Source organism: Anolis carolinensis, chromosome 3 (assembly GCF_035594765.1).
Source record: "Anolis carolinensis isolate JA03-04 chromosome 3, rAnoCar3.1.pri, whole genome shotgun sequence".
Lineage (NCBI taxonomy): Eukaryota > Metazoa > Chordata > Lepidosauria > Squamata > Dactyloidae > Anolis > Anolis carolinensis.
Window position 1 is genome coordinate 165,973,928 of NC_085843.1, and position 26,278 is coordinate 166,000,205.

The 26,278-nt window shown below is 37.5% G+C and overlaps 1 protein-coding gene across 10 annotated transcripts in view; it reads right to left on the reverse strand.

Moving 5' to 3' along the window:
- The window catches only part of cabcoco1 (ciliary associated calcium binding coiled-coil 1), a 210,813-nt gene that overhangs the window by 50,996 nt on the left and 133,539 nt on the right, over positions 1-26,278 (reverse strand). For all 10 annotated transcript variants that reach the window (XR_010004460.1, XM_062975779.1, XM_062975784.1 and 7 more), the window contains 4 exons: positions 16,055-16,158; positions 15,392-15,561; positions 13,935-14,079; positions 7,339-7,411 (listed from right to left, as the gene is read on the reverse strand). Coding sequence is in view for 9 of the 10 variants with exons in the window: in XM_062975779.1 (XP_062831849.1) it covers positions 7,339-7,411; positions 13,935-14,079; positions 15,392-15,561; positions 16,055-16,158 (492 nt within the window). In the remaining variant the exon portion in view is untranslated. The remainder of the gene's footprint in view (positions 1-7,338; positions 7,412-13,934; positions 14,080-15,391; positions 15,562-16,054; positions 16,159-26,278) is intronic.

Consider the following 26,278-nt stretch of genomic DNA (forward strand, 5'->3'; position numbering starts at 1 on the left):
AGATTATCTGCTTTGAACTGGATTATATGGCAGCATTGACTCAGATAATCTAGTTCAAAGCAGATAATGTGGATTATCTCCTTTGATAATCTGGATTATATGGCAGTGTAGAAGGGACTTTAGTGGCAAAGTGCGTTAAAGCACTGAGCTGGAGACCGAAAGGTCCCAGGTTCAAACCCCAGGAGCAGTGTGAGCGGCCAGCTCCTGCTAACCTAGCAGTTCAAAAACATGCCAATGTGAGGGAAGGTAATGGTGCTCCATGCAGTCATGCCGGCCATATGACCTTGGAGTTGTCTAAGGACAACGCCGGGTCTTCGGCTTAGAAATGGAGATGAGCACCAACCCCCAGAGTCGGTCACGATGACTTATCGTCAGGGGAAAACCTTTACCTTTTACCTTGCTGAACCTTGACTTCCTCATGTGTTTAAATTTTGTTTTTGCAAATGTAATCCTGTACTTGCAGGGCTCTGAAGTTTTTAAACATGGCTCAACATACATACAGTGCAGTGCAATCTGCATTATATATGTTTCTATGGACCATTTAAAGGTTATGACCTTAAAGCTCTAGACTATTCAGATCCAGGCTATCTGGCCGACCGCATCCCCTTGTACGAACCTGCCAGGGCCATGAGAGGTCCTTCTCTCAGTCCCACCTCCATCTCAAGATCAGTTGGTGGGAACAAGAGAGCGGGTCTTCTCGGTGGCTGCCCCTTAACTCTGGAATTCCCTGCCCAGGGAAGTCAGAATGGGCCCTTCCTTGCTGACCTTCCGGCAGCAGGTCAAAACCTTTTTATTCAGGCAGGCTTTTAAAGAAGATGGTTTTTATGATTATCAGGAGCGGCTGTGATTTTATATGCTTTTAATGATGTTTAATACTGTTTTAATACTTGTATATTTTAAGATATTTCAATGCTTTAGTTGTGAGTCACTTTGAGAGAAAAAGCAATATATAAATAAACATCATCATCATCACCATCATCACTATTATTATATGACAATCTAGATTCAGCCTATAACTTCTCTGTTTAAACTTGTAATTAATGAGACTGATATGACCTCATAGTGAATTTCTAATCAAATGCCTTTTAAAAAGTGGGAAGAGATACAATTCCACCTATATCTCCAAGTAATTGTAAACAAGCACAGCAAGAGTCTCTGTTCCAGCTCAAGCACAGAAATAAGTAAATATCATAACTAATTTCTCCTCTCTTTCTGTCCTTAGTGTTGATGCATCACTGCCAAGCCTGACAAGATCACTTTTCTTAAGCTGTCAGAGGCTCATATTAAACTGTGAGCTGCATCTGTCAACTCTCCTTCAGAAAGTTACACAAGTATGTTAGGATCAGCTACAGCGGAATCCCATTATTACCTAGCACAAGCTTTCATTGCCTTGTTCACTCCAGACACAATGCTGCAATCTGACACTAACCTTCAGTGTTTCTCCAGCCCACCTGACTTACTAGTGCAACAAAAAATTGGGAGCTACACAGAGGACAAGGCAGGACTGGGAGACATAAAAATACTTTATAAAAAGGAGCTTCTTTGTCAGAACATTTTAGTCAAGATACGCCTGTAGGCTGAATCGACACTCCAGAGCATTAATGTGAAGAGTGGCTTCTTGAGGTGACCAATGGTACCAATAAGGAGAGCGAAGGCAAATAAAGGAAATACAGAAAGAAGAACTAAAACTCAACAAATCTGACAAAAAGATCAGGTGAAAAGCACATTCCAAATGAGTCTGCTAATGTGGCAGGTGAAAAGGAACTGAGTTGACCTTGCGCATGCACATTGAGGGAATGGGGCTGTATTTCCCACCCAACTTGCTTAGCTCTAGAGCAAGAGTTTCCTTGGAGGTCTGTGGAAAGATTTCAAGGGGTCTGTGAACCCGAACTGAAAAAAAAAGCTTATTATCTTTATTTTCTCTCACCTCTAACTGAAATCTAGCATTTTCCTCACTTATGAATGAATGCAATAAATTGCAGTAGCATTTATTTCATATCACATTACAGTTGTTGTATAGTTCAAAAAATACTTAAGCTCATCCATAATGTGAAATTATGATAGTCGTCAGACGTGATACTACATGGTTCTGCTGTGTGTAAACTAAATTTTTATTTAAAAACATGCCGATGTTGAGTATCATAAAACTATCTGCTGCTACATGCTGAGAAAGGGGTTCATGGTTTTTATCTGACTGGCAAAAGGGTCCATACAACAAAAAAGGATCAAAACTCCTGCTCTAGGAGATTCTGAATGAGGTTATGATCAGGCAAAAAACCCAGTTGTGTGAGGTATACATACCATGAAGAATCCTATAGTAATAAGTTGTCGATCCATTCTACAATGGTGATGACCTAGTTTATCATTTATTTCTGTAATTATTATTTTGTAAAATGATATAAGGTTATTTATAATTAAAATTTGCCTGCATTTTTCAGTCAATTCTACACTTGTTTCTAACACAACGTAACACCTGTTATATGAGCAGCACTGGGTCAGACCAGTCAAACAAGTGAATGTGTGTGTGTGCTGTTGTTGTTTATTCGTTCAGTGGCTTCTGACTCTTCATTGCCTAATGGACCAGCCCACGCCAGATGTGTGTGTATTAAGATGTATAAAGTTCTTAGGTGATCTCAAAAGAGGTTACAGTGAAAATAAAGCATACAACATATACAATAGACATAATATCCCTGTCTTCCTGAAAAGACTGGGCTACACAATGGTCTGCATAAACATGTGATCAAGGATATGGAGTAGCAATAAAATGAATAGGATAAAATGAAAATAAAACCAGAGCCAATGTTGCAAATGGAAGAAATGCTGTTGCATTAAAGTATTTCCTAAAATATCTATGAAAATTAAAGTGGCTTTAGTTACTGGCAACTCACTATTCCCATGTAATTGGCCAGGTGAGCCACTCTGGGAAGACATTACTTGGATGGGACATCATGAAAGAAAAAGTCCAACACTATCTACTACTCTGCACAAGTCTCATCAAAGGTCTAGACCAGGGGTCCCCAAACTTTTTAAACAGGGGGCCAGTTCACGATCCTTCGGACTGTTGGTGGGCCGGACTATAGTTGGCCACTGAGCAATAATAATAATTAATAATAATAATAATAATAATAATAATAACAACAATAAAGAGGGTTGGAAGAGACCCTTTGGGCCATTGAGTCCAATTCCCTTTTGCCTTTGTGCACTGAAAGCACAAGCAAAGCATCCCTGACAGATGGCCACCCAGCCTCAATGTTAATAATAATAATAATAATAATAATAATAATAATAATAATAATAATAATAACAATAACAATAACAATAAATGTGCCGTGCCAAAAGATCTCAGCCGGCATTTGGAAACAATAGACATTGACAAAATTACAATCTGCCAACTGCAGAAGGACACCCTACTGGGATCTGCACGCATCATCTGAAAATACATCACACAGTCCTAGACACTTGGGAAGTGTTCAACTTGTGATTTTGTGAAACGAAATCCAGCAGATCTATCTTGTTTGCTGTGTCATACTTATAATAAAAAAGAGGGTTGGAAGAGACCCTTAGTCCAACCCCCTTCTGCCTCTGCACACCAAAAGCACAAGCAAAGCATCCCTGACAGATGGCCACCCAGCCTCAATGTTAATAATAATAATAATAATAATAATAATAATAATAATAATAATAATAATAATAATAACAGTCCTAGATACTTGGGAAGTGTTCGACTTGTGATTTTGTGATGTGAAATCCAGCATGTCTATCTTGTTTTCTGTGTCATACAATATAATAATAATAATAATAATAATAATAATAATAATAATAATAATAATAATAATGGTTGTAAGAGAAGAAGAGACCCCTTGGATCATTTAACCCAACCCCTTCTGCCCTTGTGCCATGGGGGCCGGATAAATGGCTTCGATGGGCTGCATCCGGCCCCCAGGCCTTAGTTTGGGGACCTCTGGTCTAGACAGCTAACAAGACATGGCAAAGATTTCTGTGGAATTAGGATGGTCATGTTTCTAAGAAAAACACATAAAATCTGGCTGAAATGAGGCCAGAATAGGCACTAGGCATGTGTGATTGATAAAAAAATGTTTCAAGTCATCACAAAATTAGGGGGCACTGGCGTTTCATTTCTAAAGTGTCGTTAGAAAAATTTCAGTACTATAACAAGAGTAATGAAATTTTGTTACTTTTTCATTACAGTAATTGTGCAAGTGGGAAAATTTCAGGGGCTCTTTTCTTCCTCATTTTTACAGCTATTGGGGTGAAACTTGCAACAATGGAAAAACAAATTTACCACTGTTCGTTCATAAAGTTTCTGAACGTTTCACTTATGCATGGATTTTTGGGGAATTTTCAAAGTTTTTATAAACAACATTTTAAAAAACAAAAATAAAATAGCTAGCTCCTTGAATTTTTTATATAATGATACAAGATAACAGGGAACCATTCCCCCATACATCAAACATCTACTGATTTTAAGTTTTGTTAAGTTTTGACAAAAATTGTTGTTTTTTTTAAGCCACAACAGCTATCTCATTGAATGTCTCATATTAACTACTAGAGTTTCCATTTAGGGATTTCTTCCAAGCCCAGGCAGAGATTTACTTACTAGAAGGGTGAATCAGTCCTCCTCTTTGCAGATTTAATAATATATTAGAACTGGCTGGCTGCTGCTACGGAAGGAAATAGCTCTCCCCTATCCTGATTGGGACTTTCTGATGCTGAGCAGAATTCTGGGAAATGTAGTTAGGGCAGGGCCTTTTTAATTCTCTGGCATAGGGCTCCTTGCCTTCCCAAACTACATTTCCCAGAATTCTGCTTTTTCTCTGCTGCTTGCCTCTCCTAATGGCAAGAGGCCATTAATTTAAAAAGGAAAAGCAGCCCTTTTGGCTTAGCTTTGCTTCCTTGCCCTGAAAATGAAACTGACTTTGGGAGGCTTCCAAGATTTACAAAATGCAAATGAAAAAGTATTGGGTAAATTTTGATTCTTAAGTTTTTTGTGTGGGCCACGCCCATGAGTCACATATTGCGTTGTTAGTATGAATTTAATTATTTGTTCCGACTTATGATGACGAACGAAAAAATTGCACACCCCTACTAGAAATGCCTGCTGGGTTATCAAATACATTTTCGCTCATTTGACATAAAAAAAGTATTTTAGGAAAATACTTGCTTTGTCAGTGTGTTCAGCTTAATTCTTTTCTCTCCTGAACACATTTCGTCAGTGTCACCCTTGAATATATGCAGCAACAGCCATTAAAATGAAAGCCACTGTACAAATTGGACTTGGATACTTTTTTAAAGACCAAATTCATTTTTTGGCAAATTATTTCCATAAAGCTCTACTGCTTAAGTAAGTAATAAAGAGAGACTTGAACATCACTATACAAATGTTTCCTATCACTAGCTAAATGCCAAGGTATATCTCAGAAGAGTGTGGCATTCATGTCTGACAGTTTTCTTTTGCAATGTCTTTATTCTTATTAAACCAAATGATTTATGAAGGCTGGCAAGTTAGCAGGACTGTAGTGACATTTATTCTTTGCTCCCTCACTATACTGCTGCTTTCTCATTGGATAAGCATTTTCTGAGCCATTCAGAGGAAATTTTTGGAAGAATATAATTTTAAAATTCTCTGTGAAAACATATATAATGCCCTTTATATTTTAATACATATGCAATCTTATACATATGCAAAGATTACAGAAAACTCCTTGCAAAAGGTTATGCACAAATCTGTGATTATAAAAAGAAGAATCTTGTTAAGCCATAATGAGAAAGCAGATAATTCACATTCCTTGAAGCACACACACCGATATGCCTCTTTTCATCCCAGAAAAGGTGACTGATAGCTTTTGCTTCTTGTTTGAAAGCAACCATAGTTACATCCAAGTATGTAGTAAGTATGGCATAAAGATGACAATAGCCTGGAGATCAATTTACTTCTTTTATAGAGGAACTAACCTTTTCATAGGTTATATAGTTGCAGGAATTAGGAGCCACCAAACAAAGAAATTTCTTTCAAATGGCTCAATATACACAAATGTTATTTTATGCATAACATTATTTTAAAATATTATGTATCAAATTACTGTTAGGCTATGTATTTCCTGTTTAGACTTAACTCCCATCTCTAAGACATCTCATTATGTAAGTACAGGTATAAGCAAATATATTATTCCAAAATCTGAAAAAATCCAAAATCAAAGCATTTCAGATAAGGGATACCCAACATGTACAATTATCAAATGTATGATATGGTTTGCTGTATTCTAAGACCTACTAAAATTGAAGGATGCCTTAGGCCCCTTCTACACTGCAATAAAATCCATATTATTCAAAGCAGATAATCCACATTATCTGTTTTGAATTGGATTGTATTAGTCCACAAATAATCCAATTCAAAGCACATAATCTGGATTTTATTTGGCAGTGTAGAAGGGGCCTTAATGAAGCAAAAGGGCTTTGACTGTATATCATAGTGCCATTTCTTGCCCATTTCATCTAGATTACAATACAGGTGATCAAATGGTATGGGATCTAGAGGGCAAATTGTACAGACTGAGCAACATTGAAGGCCAACAGAAGCATGTGGCACTGGTAACTCCTTTGGTATTCAAAGGCATTTTAGAGAGTGAGTAACAATATATGCTAAATGTTGTTAGAATGGCAATGCATATGAGTCACAACAGAAAAGTGCATGCCTATGAAGGAGGAACAGACAGCTGGTTACTACCGTATGTTGTGTAAGGGCTATGATGAGACACAATGTAGAACTGCATGGTGAGGGCTAATGTTGGAAGTTTACCAGTATTATTTCCACCACTGCTACTTTTGACATTCACTTCCCCTTGGAGATTATAGAAAGTTATGGCAGTGGAGTCCAAGACATTGGCTTAACTGAAGTGTGACCTTCAATTTAAGTACAATAACACTGTTTTGGACTCTGCAACAGGACCTAAATGAACCAAAACAGTCACAAGAAGCACACACAGTAATTGGAAGTATCTGTAGATCACTCTCTCGCCTGCTCAGTTGAACTTATACATAAAATCTGGCATACCACCCTTACAAATGTTGTCTGTGAAGATATTTTTTGTCAACACAGCTAGCAGACTAACCAACAATGGCATATTTATTTTTCTAAGTTTCAAATTCCAGAGGAGACAGGCATTACTATTTTCTTTTTCATTCTTTCATCTGCTATTCTGTGCTGTTAATACTTGAGCAATTCTGACACAAAGTTGCTTTGAGCTATAGCAAACAGATGCCAGAGAACACATATTAAAATATTCCACTTAATCAGTTCCAGTCATATAAATTACTTACCTCGTCTCCAATCACAAGTTCTTCCCTGGGACTGTGGAAAAGATACTGATACAGAGAATAATGTTGAAATAAGCTAGAAAAAAGGGGAAAACGGACACCGTATTAAAGAATAAAGTCCCTTCAGGAAATGTTTTGAAAGACCATATTGGGGTCATTTTGATACTCAAAGAAAAAGTTCCCCTCATGAAATACTAGCTTTTTGCTAGACTTTGTGAAATATATTTATAAGATTTTCCTCCACCCACAGACACACTGCCATGTCTGACACTTCATCATTCCCAACACAAAACTTAGATTGGGGTAGAAATTGCTCTGGGTTTATGAATAACAGAACCCAAACTAGGGTACATTTTCCACTACATTCACGTTCTTCTTCACAAGTATCCCCTACACTATTTTCTTCTATATATCTTTGAATAACACTCACTATGCCCAGCCAGCCTGGTTGTAACTGTGCTAACTAGTGACTCTACTTCAACACCTGGAGTACCAAGGTACCAGGTTGAAGAAGACAGAAAATCATTCAGAAATAAATAATTGACAAAACAGTTATTTGAAATATGAAATACAATAAGTCAGCCACCCCTGACACATTTGTTCTGTTTTGGAAAACCTTTTGTTGTGTTCCTTTATGATCAAATGGCTCTTATGATGCTTGTTCAAATATATGGTTTTCTATCACAGTCCCTTTGCTTGTGGGCTGGAAATTCATTCTCGTGACATCACAATACCAAGAAGGTGGGGGGAGTCACATCAGTTGCATCCATAGCAACAAGATAACATTATGGTATCAGAGATTATAAAGAACTTGCAGCAAGAACATGATCATTTAGGGAACAACCCTCTCACACTAGGAATGACTGATGGAAGCAGAGCAGCAGTCACAGGGACTACAGCGACTCTTATCCCTTTCTTTTTGGGTAATAACACAATATCTTTTGTAATCAAGTAGCCAGCTCTGAGCTAGAAGGAAACCATCACTTTTAGTACTGCTGCTGACCAAGATAAAGGAATCAGATGTGGCTAGAAATCGTATAAATAGCTCCATGGTATCCAGACCCCTTAAGATGGATCTTAAACACTTGGTACAAATGGAGATTTAGGCCCCTTCTACACTGTCATATAAAATCCAGATTATCTGCTTTGAACTGGATTATATGGCAGTGTAGATTCAGGTCCCTTCTACACTGCTATAAAATCTAAATTATCAAAGCAGAGTCTACATTGTCATAGAATCAATTTTAAAGCAGATAATCTGGATTTTATATAGCAGTGTAGAAGGGGCCTCAGATAATCCAGTTCAAAGAAGATAGTGTGAATTATCTGCTTTGGTAATCTGAATTATACCCTAACTGGAAAAAAACTAATTTACTGGTTCCATGTTTCTTCCTAACCCAAGCTTCAGAATGATATATTGTATGGTAGCTTTAATACCTTTGATTAATTCTTGTTTATAATGAGATGCTTGAAAAATCTGACAGGAAAATGTGTATGTGAGCATCAAAAAACAGAAGAATTAGAGGGAGAATCACTGGGAAACATTTTCCCCAAGTTAGTCCTATAGGTAAATTTGTTAAGCTATTCGAAGAAGGCAGACATTAGAGTCAGTATAGTATACCACAATTAGTTCATCACCCTGGGGCCCCTTCTACACTGCCATATAATCCAGATTATTAAAGCAAATAATCTACATTATCTGCTTTGAACTAGGTTATATGAGTCAACACTGCTATATAAGACAGATAAGCTGGATTTTATATGGCAGTGTAGAACCCTTCCACACAGCCATACAACCCAGATTATCAAGTCAGATAATCCACAATATCTGCTTTGAACTGGGTTATCCGAGTCCACACTGACATATAATCTGGTTCAATGTGGATTTTATATAGTTGTGTGGAAGGGGCAGAGTTTGAGAAACATTGCTCTAAAGAGGCAGAGGCCCTTTGTGAAGCATCTCAAGCCCTTTTCACACAGCTGTATAAAATCCACATTGAACTGGATTATATGGAAGTGGACTCAGATAATCCAGTTCAAAGAAGATATTGTGGATTATCTGCCTTGATATTCTGGGTTGTATGGCTGTGTGGAAGGGCCCTCCGAATCAATGGGGACATAATAGTTGAAGCACTAGTCTAGCATTAGGTCTAGACTTGAGGATTCTGGATGAATGGATTTTAATCTTGGACATTCTTAAAATTTTATATAATGTGATTTTATTATGTAATGGTATCTGTTTTATATGAACTGTTGTTTTGTAGATTGTTTTATATGAATTGTTGTTTTTACATTGTTTTTAGGCATTGAATTTTTGCCTATTTACTGTAAGCCGCTTTGAGTCTCCTCGGAGAGAAAGGCAGGGTAAAAGTGATGTAAATAAATAAATAATAAATTAGGGAGATGCAGGTACAATCCCCATTTAGCCATGTAGCCAACCAGGTGATCTTTCTCCTGTTACTATCTTTTAACCCAATATACCTCACAGGATTGTTGAGATACAAAAGTGGAACTATGTACTATGAATTCTTTGGAGAAAAAAATAGGCTACCACATAAACTTCAGTGAAACAAGATTAAAAACCTCTGTAGTAGAAAACCCATAAATCACATTCTCATGTCCTAGTTTTGTTTTGTTTTTTTGTTTTTTAAAATAACGTGTCCAAAATACTTCAAAAAATCCTGGTAATTTATCTTAGTCTCTGTGCTTTCTATATCTTTGTTAAGCTTTATGGATTTATACCATATTGAGGATGAGGGGCAGAAGAAAAATGTGAGTATGTGAAATTGCTACTACTCTGGCTTCCACTGAAGTTAATCTGCCCACATTTCTATTTAGCTTCTGCAAAACGTGTATATTTCTATCCCAGTACAGATTTCCTTTTCTCATGACACAATGGAATAAGCTTGGCATACATTTTTACTGATAGCTACATTTCTAGCAAGACACAACAAATGATTACATATGTGAGCAAAGTTGCAGGGTAGGGCTTTTAGGACACCTTGCAAGAATCTGGAAGAGATTAATGCTGACATATTTTCTTAGCTTAACTGTTTCCTGAAAGAAAATGTCAACTGATAACGTTGATGCCTATGCCTGCCTCAGGAAACAAGATGAAAGATGGTGTCTGTGGCGGGGGGGGGGGGGGGAGAGGGGCACTGTCATCTTTTACTAAACATTAAGGTATCATCACAGTTTCTGCATGGTTCGTGCTTCTCTACTGAGATTTCTCTAGGAGCTGAAAAAAGTTTCCTGGCCATGTTAGTGGGAGGATTCAGAGGTTTTTAGTCCATTTAAGTAATTTGTGCCTTTTCTGATTTCCCTTCATATCAGAGATTTGTAAGATAACTTCCTCCACTAAAAACAAGTTATAAAAAACTAAAATACTGAATATTCCCTTCAAAGAAAATAAAATCAGCCTAATACATAACACTATGTAGCAAAATTTGAAAAAAAAATCTGTTTCTGGTTTGAAAGTGTTATTCCTGTTTTATTGTGTTGTATTGACTTTGAAAGTAAATTATACACCAGAAACTTCATTTTTGTGGCTGCTACAAACTACCATATATATTTGAGTATAAACCGACCCGAATATAAGCCGAGGCACATAATTTTACCACAAAAACTGGGAAAACTTGTTGACTCATGTATGAGGGTAAAAAATGCAGCAGCTATTGGTAAATTTCAAAAATAAAAAATAGATACCAATAAAATTACATTGACTGAGGCATCAGTAGGTTAAATGTTTTTGAATATTTACATAAAAATTAAATTTAAGATAAGACTGTCTAACTCTGATTGCCTATATACTTGAATATAAACCAACCTGAATATAAGCCAACCAGGACCCCCACTTTATAAGCCGAGGGTTTTTTTTTCAGCCCTAAGCAGGGCTGAAAAACTTAGCTTATACTCGAGTATATATGGTATGCTGAATTGGTTGAGACTCTGAAATATTCACTGAAAAGCTATAGCAAAATGTGCTGCAGGGTGTCCCACAAAAGTAAAGTATTTTCAGTTTAATAAACCTTTTCCATCGTTTTATGACAGAACTAAAAAAGAAATGACATTTATAATTCAGGAACAAAAATCGTGTTATATAGTATAATTTAAAATAAAGATACATAGAGAAAGCATGGGCTTTCTTGCTTTTCCCCCTGAATGGTATTCAAGGCAGCTCAGAATTAAACTGAAATTCTATTTAAAATACATAAACTAGAAATACAAATTAAAGGCAAATTTAAGGGGCAAGCAACATTCTTAAGTAACTCTTAGTGTCTATCCAGGGATAATTATTAATGCTTGAATCTGGGGTTCCTTTTTAATTCTTTGCCTCCTCTTCAGCATCAGGCAGCTCAGCTATGTCTAGCACACAGGTGGGAAAAAATCCTTTTAAAAGAGTGCAACTCTCAGAACCATCCTGGTTGCAGCTCAGTTCTTAACTCCCTATGATCCTATAATATATCATGTAGTAAATTTAATATTTCATGAGAAAATCTATGCACTATCATCACACAGGGGCATAAAGTGGAACCCAGACTCTCTTGATGAATGCAGAATAGAAGGTTGAGAAACGAGAACATAAAGCAGGGGCAGATAACTGTTGGTGCCTGGGACATCTTGGAAGGCTGCACCTCATCCCTCAATTAAATTTGCATTTCCTCTATGGAGGGTGGGGGTAATTTCTCTATTTTTCTTGCTTTTACTGGTAGATAGTGATCCAGAAGTCATTCTCCCCTACACTGGGTTGAAAGGGAGAGCCAGGCCCTCAATGGAGCTGATGGAATGGGAAGACATAGGAAGGGTGAAGCAGACCTGAATCTGCTCCCTCAGCCACATGTCATGAGAGCTGCTTGGAAGAACATATTAGTCCCAGAAAAGCACTGTAATTCAGCTGTCCAGATACTCAGGATACAGCTCCTAGAGGAGGAGGCCCTATTGTCTTGCAAGCCACATCCAGTGCCAATCTGCCAGGGAGGAATTCCTGAGAAGTTGGGCAATAGCCCAACCAAATATAGAAAAGGGCAGAGTGAGGTTGAACTTTCTTCCTCTCTGTTATTGAGGCTGACCACAGGGGTTGGCCTATACTCTCTTCCTCTCTTTTAGGGTAAATCTACAGTGATCACTCAGGGAGCAGAGCCAGAGAATCAACTCTATGGTGGCTAAATGACAAAAGGAACCAATCCAGGTTAACATGGGCTGCTTAATACTACCTTGAACCATGTTAACCAAAGTCCTCCCCAGAATCTGGAGAAAACCTCCTTGGCCCTACCTCTCAGCTGTCACCCCAGCTGACAAGGGAGCAGCACCATCAATTGACCACCACAACAAAGATTATGGGAGGACACGGTAAGAGTGGCCCATTTAGTGGCAGTGACCATTCAGCAGCTTTAGTGCTGGCTCAGGATGTGTGTGGCAATCTAAACCAGTGGCTCTCAACATGTGGGTCCCCAGGTGTTTTGGCCTACAACTCCCAGAAATCCCAACCAGTTTACCAGCTGTTAGGATTTCTGGGAGTTGAACGTCAAAACATATTTCCAAAAGTTAGGTAAATGCTCTCACCTTCCTATTCAGCTTCTGCGTTTCTGTGAAGTTTTCAACTTTGTTGCAAGATAACAGGGCTTTCTTTATGTAATTGTATTATTACTCCTCAGAGTTGTAATGACTCAGAGAAATTAAGAGCGAATTGTTCCATGCAAATACTAGAGCCATTCACTTCATAGTGCAGGGAAGCTACAATACCCACATGTCCTCACTTGAATTAAAATAAAGATATAATTTTCCATCAGAAATGTTAAAGTAATCCATATGCAAATTTCACCTATTAAATCAGTCAGTTGGAACTTTTGGTGATTACTTGATGACAATTTCTTTAATAAAGCAACTGTCTGGGAGGAGGGGGGCAAAGTGTAGTTTTACATGTATTGATGGACTGTAATTTTCTACATTCTTCACCAGTGGGTAGGATGGGAGGATATAAGCTGTACACCAAATACATCTGGAAAGATGTACTTTGCCTATCCCTCCCCTATACATTTAAGACAATATTTGCACAAGTTTCTCTGTTATGAGAATGAATGTCACACAATCACAGTCCTGAGTTCATTTTTTATTCATCACAGAAGTTGCATGGAGATTCCCTATTATAAATGTTGAGACCCCAAGTTTTGACCAAAGTATAAAAACAGGAGAAACTAAACAAACAGACTCTGTTTGGCCTTTTGTCTTCCTCCTTAAAACCCATATTTATTTATCTATTTAAATTGCAACTTTTATTTAGTCCTTTTTCACTAGTGAGTTCAAAGGAGCATGAATGGAACTTTATCTTAATGATAACTCTTTCTGTTAGGCACATCTGAGAGACAGTGACTGGCCCATGGTTACCCAGCAAGTTTTACTGCTCAGGGGGAGTGGAATTTCCTGATTCCCAGTCTATCACACTGACCATCTAAACACTTTTATGCTAAAGTGTCTGGTTAAACAGGATGCAAGTAAAAGTGTGTTGGAATAAGCTTTCATATGTTAACATGACCACAGTCTAAACACAGAAAACAAATGTCACAGAGCACAAGGCTTCTTAAGAATGAGGATGGAAATACCTGATCTTCAAATAATTTATTATAGCCTTGGCTTGGTCTACAGTGAAGAACTCAAACCCACCACTTTTTTTGGGATTACACTGTCCAATTCCTGCCATTGCATTCATAAGTTCTTGGGTGTTCTGTTCCAGTGTCATATGTTGGCCTGCAATGCAAACCAACAAAATAATTACCCAAGTTTGCCATAATGGGTGGGGAAACCTAATTTCACCATCCATAATTTTTAAAAGTATTTTACTTTTAAAGGGTGTTTACAAAAAAGATGTGGAAAACATAGAGAAAAATTAAAAGGCATGGGAGGGTGGAGGAGAAAGTCAATAGAATAGAAATAAAGGCTAGATATATACATCAATATATGCTGATCATATTTCCAAATATATATATTATTGCATTTGATATCTATAGAATACTCACATAGAAGTAGCTAAAGTAGATAGATATGGTTAGGAAGAATTATCTGTGTCACAGCAACAACATTCAGTTGAAGTAGACCATTTCTTTCTTAAAATGCTTCCAATACACCCAAAGCACCACTTTTGTGGGAACAAATATGATTTTAGCCCTGAAGAAATTTTTAGATGTTGAATACAGAGTATTCCCTTGGTTAATTTGCAAATGATTATCTAATTCTTTGTTCCATTCAATTATAAGGTGATTAACATTAGATTTAAGTTCAATTTCAACTATTAACACAGAGAATCAATGTATTAATTAAAGAATTCTAGCAACCAGCCTGCACCAGAAACAAGTCTAAGGTCCACCAGTTGATATGAACAACCTTCTGCTCATTGCTATTTAGTTGATCGCACTGATATGTTTTCTCAAAAATACTATGGCTACAGTCCACAATGCTACAAACCCAAAGAAAAACTTTATATACAAGTCTTTGTGTCTGTAACAATGTGAAACATATCCAGGAAACATTGTATATTCTGCTAGTATGGTTCGGTTTTCCTGAAACAAAATCTAACCCTCAAGAGAAAGATTTAAGTACATGCTTAACTTTCTCATTGAAATCAATCAATTTTGCATGTTTTTAAATGGAAAGGAAGGGAAGGAAAAGGTCACATAAGAGTCAATTTCTATATGAGGAATAGGATTTTTAAAATCTCTTTTCTTATATAAAACAAACAGATAATGTTTTAAGTCAGCTTTTAAAAATACATTAATTTGATTATAAACTTTATTTTGTTAATTGCATTGTGTTCAGAAAGTTTTAAGCAACAGGAGCCTGAGCCTATGACTACATGAAACCACATTTAAGACTGCAATATCTGGCTCTGAAACCTCTCTGCAATCCATTTAGGAAAAATATATTCTCCTTTTAATAATTGTAGCTAGTGAGTTATAGTTAAAATAAAATTGACAAGCTGGTGAGGCTTGGAATGCTCAAAAATAAGAATAGGCTTGAAGTTAAAAATCCAAATTCTTAATATGCACAATGCAACAAAACTTACTGTCAATGTTCTCGATCAGCAAATTTAACAGAGTCAGGAATCCTCCAAGTTGCACAGAAGTGAATTCTAATGATTTAGCCCACAAAAATCCTGAGATGTAATAATCCAGTATCACAGCCTCTTTCAAAGATGTCAATCGATGTTTCAAATTTAGAAATTCTTCCAAGGCTCTGTGAATCAAAAGTGTGGTTACCCCACACTGCAGTATACATCCACATAATATACAATTATGACAATCTTGCTTCCCCAAACCAGAACATGCCAAACACCTTGACACTGTACCTGATCCAAAGCATTCCTAGTAATAATGTAATTTTCATAGTAAAATGCAGTTTTGGGTCTAAATTAGTATGAGCAATGTTCCATTAATCATTGCAACATCTTGTTAGCTGCCTTTGACTTTGGAAGGGCTAGATATAAATTACAAACATTAATTAACTCAGTTTGATTTTTAAAATCCTCTTGAAGCCCTCAGGAGAATAGCATCAGATACATTCTCCTACATCAGCAATCACACACAAAAAGGCACGATTTTTAGTCAAAATATACTAAATAAGAACAAGTCACTGTTGGCATGTCCTTTGGAAGGAAAAATGCAGTCTGTACTCTCAGCAAAGGAAAAGAACACAAGTAACATATATCAATATTTAGGAACAAACTTACTTTTGAACTCCAACTATATCCAGTTCCAAAAGTGCAGTAACCTCTTCAAGAGAAAGAAATTTCCAAGCCATTTCCTCTTCATCTTTAGCAACAATGTCATCTTCCTATAGCAAGATAATACAATTCATTACAACATTATTCACAAATGCAACGTATTTGATATCAAAGATCTCTTTAAATCTCTGCAGAAAGAGAAACGGTGGCTGTTCCTAACTCCAATTTAGCTGAGAAGAAATACTAGGCAAATAATTGAAAATGATTTTGTCTTACATTTGCAAATGATAAATTACTGAGGAAATATTGCAAAGTGTTGTTGTTGTTGTTGTTGTTGTTGTTGTTGTTGTTGTTGCTGTGTGTCTTTAATTTGTTTGCAACTTACAGTGCTCCTAAGGCAAAAATATATAGGGTTTTTTTGTTCAGAGAGAGAGCTTGCCAGTCGTCCAATGGATGTCCATGGCAAAGTTGATATGTAAGAGTGAGCAAACAGTTATTTACTTCCAATATAATGTGGTCCTCTGTGTCATTTCACAAATCTGTTCAGACTTCTGGCAAGAGAGATGCCCCCTCCTCTACAGATGAAGGTGTGAAGGAGAGGTTGGTATAAGAAAGAAAGACAGGCTCCATCTACAATGAGATTATAATGTAGCTTCCAGGCAATTCTAAACTCTAGGATCCAAAAAAACACATGCCACCAATGTACGCTGTAGTACGCATTTAAGGATATACAGTACACTACAATAAAAAAGTAACAGGGAAATCCAAGTTCAGCCAAATAATGTGTTGCAGCAGATGCCAGTATATCCCAACTCCACATAATGAAGAGTCCATTGTAGACACCTAGATCTGCTGAATCGCATTATAGAATCCAGAATGGTAGTTGCCCAAAAGTGGTCCAAGGGCATAACTGAGACACTTGGATGAGTAATTGATTACCTCCATTATCAGTCACTTTCCTTCTCTCTCATCCCAGAGCACCAATGAAATGTGATCACCCACCTAGCCTCAAACCGTGAATTTAATCACAAATGCAAGAAAACCAGTTTTTCCCTAATTGGTTCCAAGCTGCATTATACTGTCCATGTAGATGTGTCCAAAGGGGGGGGGGGGTTGTAGAAACAAAGAAGAAAAGCAGATAACCCTTGGAGATCTGGTTACTAGGCATGTGCGATCCATGAAAAAAATGTTTCAATACCCACTTCTAAAGTAGGGGGAGCTGGTGTTTCGTTTCTGAAACTACTTCCAAATTTTGACCCCCAAAATTTTGAAACTTAACGAATATTCGGAATATTCGTAATTAATTCGTTAATGGTGGATGCGCATGAGCAGTAGCCAAAAAACAGCACTGGGGGGAACTTTACAGGACTCTCCCGTCTTCATTTTTTGAGCTATCCTCTTCATACTTGGTACAGTCGTAGAACATATTTATCCATTATCCTCTGATTTTTGGCGAATTTTCATAGCTTTTATAAAAAAAACCCTTTTTTAAATAATTGCAGAACTCTGTTCCTAGCGTGAAAGTGTTATTTCCTGTTTCATTGGTTTGTCTTTACTTTGAAAGTCATTGTTCCACTTCAGAAACTTTGTTTTTGTGGCTGAAATTCAGTGAAATTGGTGGACACAGTGTACCATGAAACCATATTGTGCTATCACAGCACCATGTCCCTTGCTCAAAGACAAAGTACAGGCAGTGTAATAAAGTTTAGCCATGTTTCTATGACAGAACCAATTAGGAAATGACATTTATCACCCAAGGACAGAAATCATAGTATACCATCAAATCACTCCTGACAGAGGGCCATCAGCCTCTGAATAAGGAAATCTGTTCCTGGTTTGAAAGTGCTATTTCTGGCTTCATTGGCTTTTCTGGAGCTGAGAGTGTGTGACTTGCCCAAGTGGGTTTCTATGGCTGACTGCACTGATGTGAATATGCGCATCATTCATACAACTTTTGTTCCTGGGTTATAACTGTTGGTTCCTCATAGGGTCTATCATAAAACCATGGCAAAAGTTGATTACATAGCAAAAAAAAAAATTGTCGTGGGAAAAGGGACATAGTCATCCATCCATTTAACTAAATTTGTGGCATAAAATTGAAGTTCCTGGAGTGCAACAACTACTTTCACAGTAAGGGCTACACAATTAAACAGGAAATCATATTTTCAAACCAGGAACAGAATTTTGTCATTATTATTATTTTACAGAGCCTGCATGGCCATCTGCATGGCTTTGGTGGTGTATCTGTGGCTGGAAGAACGGGGTGATGTGCCCAGTTTTCTACATGTCAGTTCCTCATTGGGACTATCGTAAAAACATGGGGAAAGTTTAGTAAACAGCAAATTTTTTGTCAATGCAGGAGGGACATCGTAATCCACCAATTTAACAATGTCCCTGCTGCGACAAGAAAGCTTTTGCTGTGTAATGAACTTTTCCCACGTTTTTACAATAGACCCAATCCGGAACCAACATATACAACCCGGGAACTAACCAACATTAAAAATCCCATATTTTCTGAGTGCAGGGATATCCAGAGATTCGAATATGCACATCTTCCGTCCAGAATCAGAATATTCCAGCCACTGTAAATCTCCTCTTTTTTGTGCTTTATAGCAATTCCTCCCGTGTTTTCAGCTATTGTTATCTAGCCACTCTCCATTTTCATCCAGAAGCTCTTGGAATAAATGCACTTTGTGGATGGAGCCTCTGACAGTCATAGTGCTGAAAAACTCACTATTCCTATAACTGTAATAAACAAGTCTGAAATTGTAAGCCCCAGAGACACTCCCCTTCTTAATATATCGCTGCCAGTTTGTCAAGAGCAAAATAAAAATAGAAAACGATGCTATGCATTCAGAATTTTCTGTCTGTTTTTACCACATGCTGAAATAGCTATCCATCCAATTCTTACAAGGTGTTTTCTTTTATTTTCTTTTTGGGAAATAATAGTTCAGTATTATGTACATCGCACCCAGAACGTGTACAGTTCTATCAAATTATCCCAAACACCAAATCCAACAAGGAAAAAAATTGATCTCTCTCCCAAAAGAAGCAATAGTTGGAGCAAATATTTCTGTGGTTGGATTTCACATACAAGATTTCATATCAGTTGCTTTTATGTATCTTTGAAATTTTATTATTCTAAACCTTGACTTATACATGACTGAACAGGATAACAGCAGATAGGTTCACTGTATCTAAATATACCTTTATTTCCGAAAGTTTCAAATTACTCATGTTATCACCAAGCAGCTTAAATTCAATAGCATCTATTTTTGAGCTGTTCCATTTCTTAAACAAGGAAGCACACCAAAAATAACTATGTTGATTTACAGCTCCACTTAAAATAGAGAAAGTCATGTCCTACAAGACAAAGTCAACATGAGGAAAAGGCCCCCCTCCTCATGTATAGTGCTCAGAATTTCAAGCAATTGATCTATCTCTCTACAGAACTAAAGAAATAAATTATGAAACTTGTTTATACTACAACCTAGTATATACTGAACACTAAGAATAATTGTGACCCATTCAAATCCAATTAACAAAAAGAATGGGGAGCCCAATATTTTGGGTCATGTTGTGCATTCATAAACTAATATCTCTGGAAGAACCCTATTGAATACAGCAGGATAGCTGGTTTACTGATCTGAGTTGCTTCTACCTGTCTTGAGATCCACATTATATTCAAACCAGCCATGCAAATGGTAGCACACAGAGATTCCCATCCACTTAAATGGAGACAATAATACAGACAGTCCCCAAGTGATAAAAAAGATTCTCTTGTCTTCATACCGTTTCTATGATAAGTTCAGGAATATATCCCTCCAGAGATGCAGGGATTGTGGGGTGATAACAAATTAAGAATTTATTGCCTTTTCATAACCCCAAAATCTGATGCTTGAGGTGTATATCTCACATAGTTTATTGTTCATGTTGTCTCTGTCCAGGGGTTGTCGCTAACTGCACTGTTTGAAAGAGAGCCCAGCCATCTCAGAGAAAGATACCTCTTCAACTGGGCACAATGTTACAAGAATGGTGGCAGTCACATTCTGTTGTCTTATCAAGCCTTGTTGTTTGGTTTAGTATTGTGATATGGCCTAAGGGCTAATAAATAAAATTTAATAATAATAATAATAATAATAATAATAATAATAATAATAATAATATAGCAGCAACAATATCACTCCTGAACAGTGCTAATGATATAAGGTGCCGATCTGCCTTATCTTCATCCAATGCTGTATACAATTCTTATGCTGCAATAATGTCCAATATGCTTAAAGGCACAAGTGTCAAGTTTCTTTACCAGAAAATAAGAGCAGATGCATGGATGCCCCAATTCAAATGGGGAGAGTAGATTGCAATGGACTAATGAGCTGTATGGACAGTCCCCAAGTTACAAACAAGATAGGTTCTGTAGGTTTGCTCTTAAGTTGAATTTTTATTAAGTCAAAACAGGTACATTTTTAAGTATCACTCTCGCTATATATATATATATACATACACACACACACACACACACACACACACACACACACAGAGAGAGAGAGAGAGAGAGAGAGCTCTTGGTGGTGCAGTGGGTTAAACCACTGAGCTTCTAAACTAGCTGACCAAAAGGTTGGCGGTTCGAATCTGGGGAGTGGGGTGAGCTCCTGCTGTTAGCTCCAACTTCTGCCAACCTAACAGTTCAAAAACATGCAAATGTGAGTAGATCAATAGGTACCGTTCCAGCAGGGAGGTAACAGTGCTCCATGCAGTCATGCCAGCCACATGACCTTGTCTACGGACAATGCTGGCTCTTCGGCTAAGAAATGGGAATGAGCACCAACCCCAAGTCAGACACGACTAGAATTAATGTCAGGGGATATATCTATATATATAAAAGACAAATGGTGTCCTCCCCTGCCACTAAAGAACAAAAGTACAAGCCCCAGAACCTAGAAATTTGGCAGCACAATCCACCATCCTTGCCCCTACGTTCCGACAACAAAAAGAAAAGAAAAATAAAGTCCTAATTAGAGGGAGAGGAATAATTGTCTTTAGCCAATTGTTGCCAGTTAGAAGACTAAGCCCCACCCACTTGGTCGCCTAGCAACCTACTCAGGCCTCACTCTCTCTTCCACACGGCCTATAAAATACAGATTATCTAATTTGCACTGGATTATATGGCAGTGTAGACTCAAGGCCCTTCCACACAGCTATATAACCCATTTATAATCTTATATTATCTGCTTTGAACTGGAGTATCTTGAGTCCACACTGCCATATAATCCACTTCAGTGTGCATTTTATTCAGCTCTGTAGAAGGAGCCTCATATAATCCAGTTCTAAGCAGATAATATAAGATATACAGTAGAGTCTCACTTATCCAACATAAACACCCTGGCAGAACATTGGATAACTGAATATGTTGGATAATAAGAAGGGATTCAGGAAAAGCCTATTAAACCTCCCATTCCCTCACGACCCTATCTGCTGCCAAACGGCCATCCATGTCTATGCCAGGCATCCTCACAAATTATGAGATCTGTTTGAAAACAGACAAGTGGGATGTTTATTTCTATCTCACCAATGATATCCAGGATGGGACAACTCTGATCTGTCTCAGGCGACTGTGAATGTTCCACTTGGCCACCTTGATTGCCATTGAATGCCCTTGCACCTTCAAGGCCTGGCTGCTTCCTGCTTCGAAGAGGAATCCTTTGTTGGGAGATGTTAGCTGGCCCTCAGTACATCATGTCTGGAATTCCCTGATTGCTCAGTGCTGTTCTTTAGTTAACTGTCCTGATTTCACAGATTTTTTTAATACTGGGAGCCACATTTCTTTCATTCCAGCAGGCAGGAACCATCCAGGCTTTCAAGCTACAAGGCTATTTAGTGCCAATTCCAACATTCACACTTGCCTAAAGCAGACAAAAGTTCTTTCTTCCACCCTGGTCATTCCACAGATATATAAACCCCACTTCCTTTTGTTACAACACATTTCACAACCTCTGAGGATGCCTGCCATACATGCAGGCAAAACATCGGGAGAGAATACATTTGGAACATGACCAGGCAGACCAAAGAACTCAGAGCAACTCAATACAAAGAGAAACAAAAATAATAAAATAAATTACAAAAAAAATAAAAAATAAAATAAAATAATACAATTAAAAATAAATAAATAAAAATAATATAATCAAATAATAAAATATACTACATACAAATAATAAAATAAAATAATAAAAACACAAATAATAATGAAAGAATAAAAATAAAATAAATACAAATAATACAATAAAGATAACAAAAACACTAAAAATAATTAAAAACACTAAAAATTAATACAATAAAATACTATAATAACTGAAAATAACTACAAATAATACAAGAAAATAATAAAATATAATAAATAAAAAAGATAAGTTACAATAAAATTAATTAAAAAATACAAATAACGTCAAATAAAAATTCCACAACAATTTTTAACCAATACCACCACCACTTTGCCACAGCAACACGTGGCTGGGCACAGCTAGTATATATATATATATATATATATATATAGAGAGAGAGAGAGAGAGAGAGAGAGAGAGAGAGCTTTAGATAACATAGAAAATGGTTGTTATTCCTGTAATGTTTGTTTTGTTGTCTGTGCCCCTGTTCAGAAGATTTCACCTCACTTTTTCTCCCTTTGATAATTGGATTTTGAAAAATTTTGCTTGTTGTGGAAACAAGGATTGGTGATAAAGCTTCAGTGGTGACCACTTTTCCTCATGATAACTCTTTCAGGCGTGAATTTCCCTTCTGCGGGGTAGATTTCTCTCACTTCCTATTGTGATTTGTAAGTCAGATGTTTATAACTGTACTCAAAAGCAATTGTTAGTCAGCCTGCCATGTTTGGGATTTCAGAGATTTTAGTATATCTAATATATATTATCTCATCTATATATATAAAAGAGTGATGGCATCACGGCAATTCACAAAACAACAAAAGTACAGGCCCCCCAACCTCAAAATTTGACAACACAACCCATCATCCACGCCTCAAGGTTGATACAACAAAAAGAAAAGAAAAATAAAGTCCTAATTAGAGGGAGAGCAATAATTGTTTTTATCCAATTGCTGCCAGTTTAGAGGGCTAATCTTTGCCCACTTGGTTGCCTAGCAACCAAGGAACAGCCAGGTTTCAGTTAGGGGACAGGCAGATTTAGGCCTCACTGAGTCTTCTTCCACAGATTATCTAATTTGCACTGGATTATATGGCAGTGTAGACTCAAGGCCCTTCCACACAGCTATATAACCCATTTATAATCTTATATTATCTGCTTTGCACTGGATTATCTTGACTCCACACTACCATATAATCCACTTCAGTGTGCATTTTATACAGCTGTGAAGAAGGGGCCTCAGATAATCCAGTTCTGAGCAGATAATATAAGATTATCAATATACAGTAGAGTCTCACTTATCCAACGTAAACAGGCCGGCAGGATAAGTGAATATGTTGGATAATAAGAAGGGATTCAGGAAAAGCCAATTAAACATCAAATTAGGTAATCGTTATACAAATTAAGCACCAAAACATCATGTTATACAACAAATTTGACAGAAAAAGTAGTTCCTTGCGCAGTAATGCTATGTAGTATTTACAGTAGAGTCTCACTTATCCAACACTCGCTTATCCAACGTTCTGGATTATCCAACGCATTTTTGTAGTCAATGCTTTCAATATATCGTGATATTTTGGTGCTAAATTCATAAATACAGTAATTACTATATAGCATTACTGTGTACTGAACTACTTTTTCTGACAAATTTGTTGTCTAACATGATGTTTTGGTGCTTAATTTGTAAAATCATAACTTAATTTGATGTTTAATAGGGTTATCCTTAATTCCTCATTATCCAACATATTCGCTTATCCAACGTTCTGCCGGCCCGTTTATGTTGGATAAGTGAGACTCTACTGTACTGTATTTACAAATTTACCACTAAAATATCCCAATGAATTTAAAACACTGACTACAAAAGCATTGATTATGAAAAGGCAGACTGCGTTGGATAATCCAGAACATTGGATAAGCGAATGTTGGATAAGTGAGATTCTTCTTTAATATGAAATAATTACTGGGATAGAATAATGCAGAACAATATAATCTCTAAAACCAGGACAATAAATAAACAGGGGAATTCCACACAGGAAACAATCAGGGCCAGCTAACACCTCCCAACAAAGTATTCCCATCATCAAAGTCTGGCAAATCCTGTTTTCTCAGGGCCACAGACAGTAGAAGCACATAAAATATCGCAAACAACATCCCTCTGAAAACAAGGGTATTCCAGACAGGAAACAATCAGGGCCAGCTAACACCTCCCAACAAAAAATTCACTCAGGGAGGAAACAGCCAGGCTTTAAAGCTGCAAGGCCATTACATCCTAATCATTTTTCCTAATTGCAGCATTCATACTTGCCTCCAACAAACAAAAAAAACCAATCAGAAATATTGAATATTCACAACCTTTAGGAAATAATATCCCCTGATGGCACAGCGTGTTAAAGCGCTGAGCTGCTGAACTTCTGGACTGAAAGGCCACAGGTTTGAATTGGGGGAGCGGAGAGAGCCCTCACTGTTAGCTCCAGCTTCTGCCAACCCAGAAGTTCGAAAACATGCAAATGTGAGTGCATCAATAGGTACTGCTCCGGCGGGAAGGTAACGCCGTTCCATGTAGTCATCCCACATGACCTTGGAGGAGTCTACGGACAACGCCGGCTCTTCGGCTTAGAAATGGAGATGAGCACCAACCTCCAGAGTAAGACACGACTGGACTTAATGTCTGGGGAAAACCTTTACCCTTGACCTTAACTACCACCAATTCCTCAATACTTTATTTCCCAGACCACCAGACTTCGCCACAGCAACGCGTGGCCGGGCACAGCTAGTCACCTATATAATGGGAAAATCAATTGAAACCATTAGTCAGATGAACTCATGTACCTATCCAGATCATCATCTTTTGTTCACTACATGTTTCCAAGAAGCCCATAAACAAAGTATGAGAGCAAGAGACCTCTTTTCACTGTTTGCGTTCTCTCTTGCTAAATGGAAGCATAGAGATCCCCAATAGTTATCACATTGTCTGATATCAGAAGGACTGCCATGTAGAAGATGGAACACATTAATTGCAACCCAAGATAGCACATGAACTAGTGGGTGGAAATTGAGGTAAGCAAATTTCAACTAGAAAGTCAGCATGCTATTGAGTGCTGGATTAGGACTCTGGGAGACCAGATTATGAATCCCACCTCAACCATGAAATCCATGGATTGCACTTGGGCAAGTTTGACTTTTTCAAATACAAAGGAAGGCTATGTAGCAAACCTCCTCTAAATAAATCTCACCAAGAAACCCCTATGAAAGAGTTGCCATACATTAGAGTCAATTTGACAATGCACATACACGTGCGTGCACACACACACCCCAACACCAGATTTCAGCTAAACAACAGAAGAAAAATCCTTGCAAGACAGTAGAATCTTCTTTTTGGAAGCTGAAGATAGATGTTCAGCCATCAAGAATTTTGTGGTTGCATCCCACATGATCCTACACAAACCAGAGAGATGTAATAAATTGAGGGAGGAAGAGACTCCCTCAATTCCTGACTCCCAGTTCTGTAAGCAATATCAGCTACAAAATCGCTCCACACTTTTTCTATGCTGGTTGTTAACTTGGTGTTATCTGGAATAGGTGAACAGAGTTTGCTATCAAATCAGACAAATCAGGAATGCTGCCCTTTTGGTTCTCCAGCATCTCTCATATCACAAACAATGATATCCTGTTAGAGTGACTCTTTGGAATGGGAACAGGAAGCACTTCTGTTACAGTAGCTCCACTTTCACCTAAAAATAGCATTGGACCACTTCTGTTCAGCCCCATTGCATTTGAGCTTTAAGATATCGTGCCACAAAGTTCCATTCTATCCTACATATTACTTAATATCTACATGAAATTACTGGGTGCGGCAATCAGAGTTTGTGGTCCCACCAGTCTATTCAGCAATATTCCTGCTTGTTCTCTGCTTGTTTAGGTACTGGGCCAGTGACTGGGAACTATAATGATGGTTAAATAGAAGCTGAATGCTGAATAGAGCAGGGGTTCTCAAACTGTGCTCCACAGAGCCCTTAGGGTTCCGCGGGTGATAGTGAGGGGCTCCGTGGCACCTTGCTGCTTCCCGCCATCTCCTCTT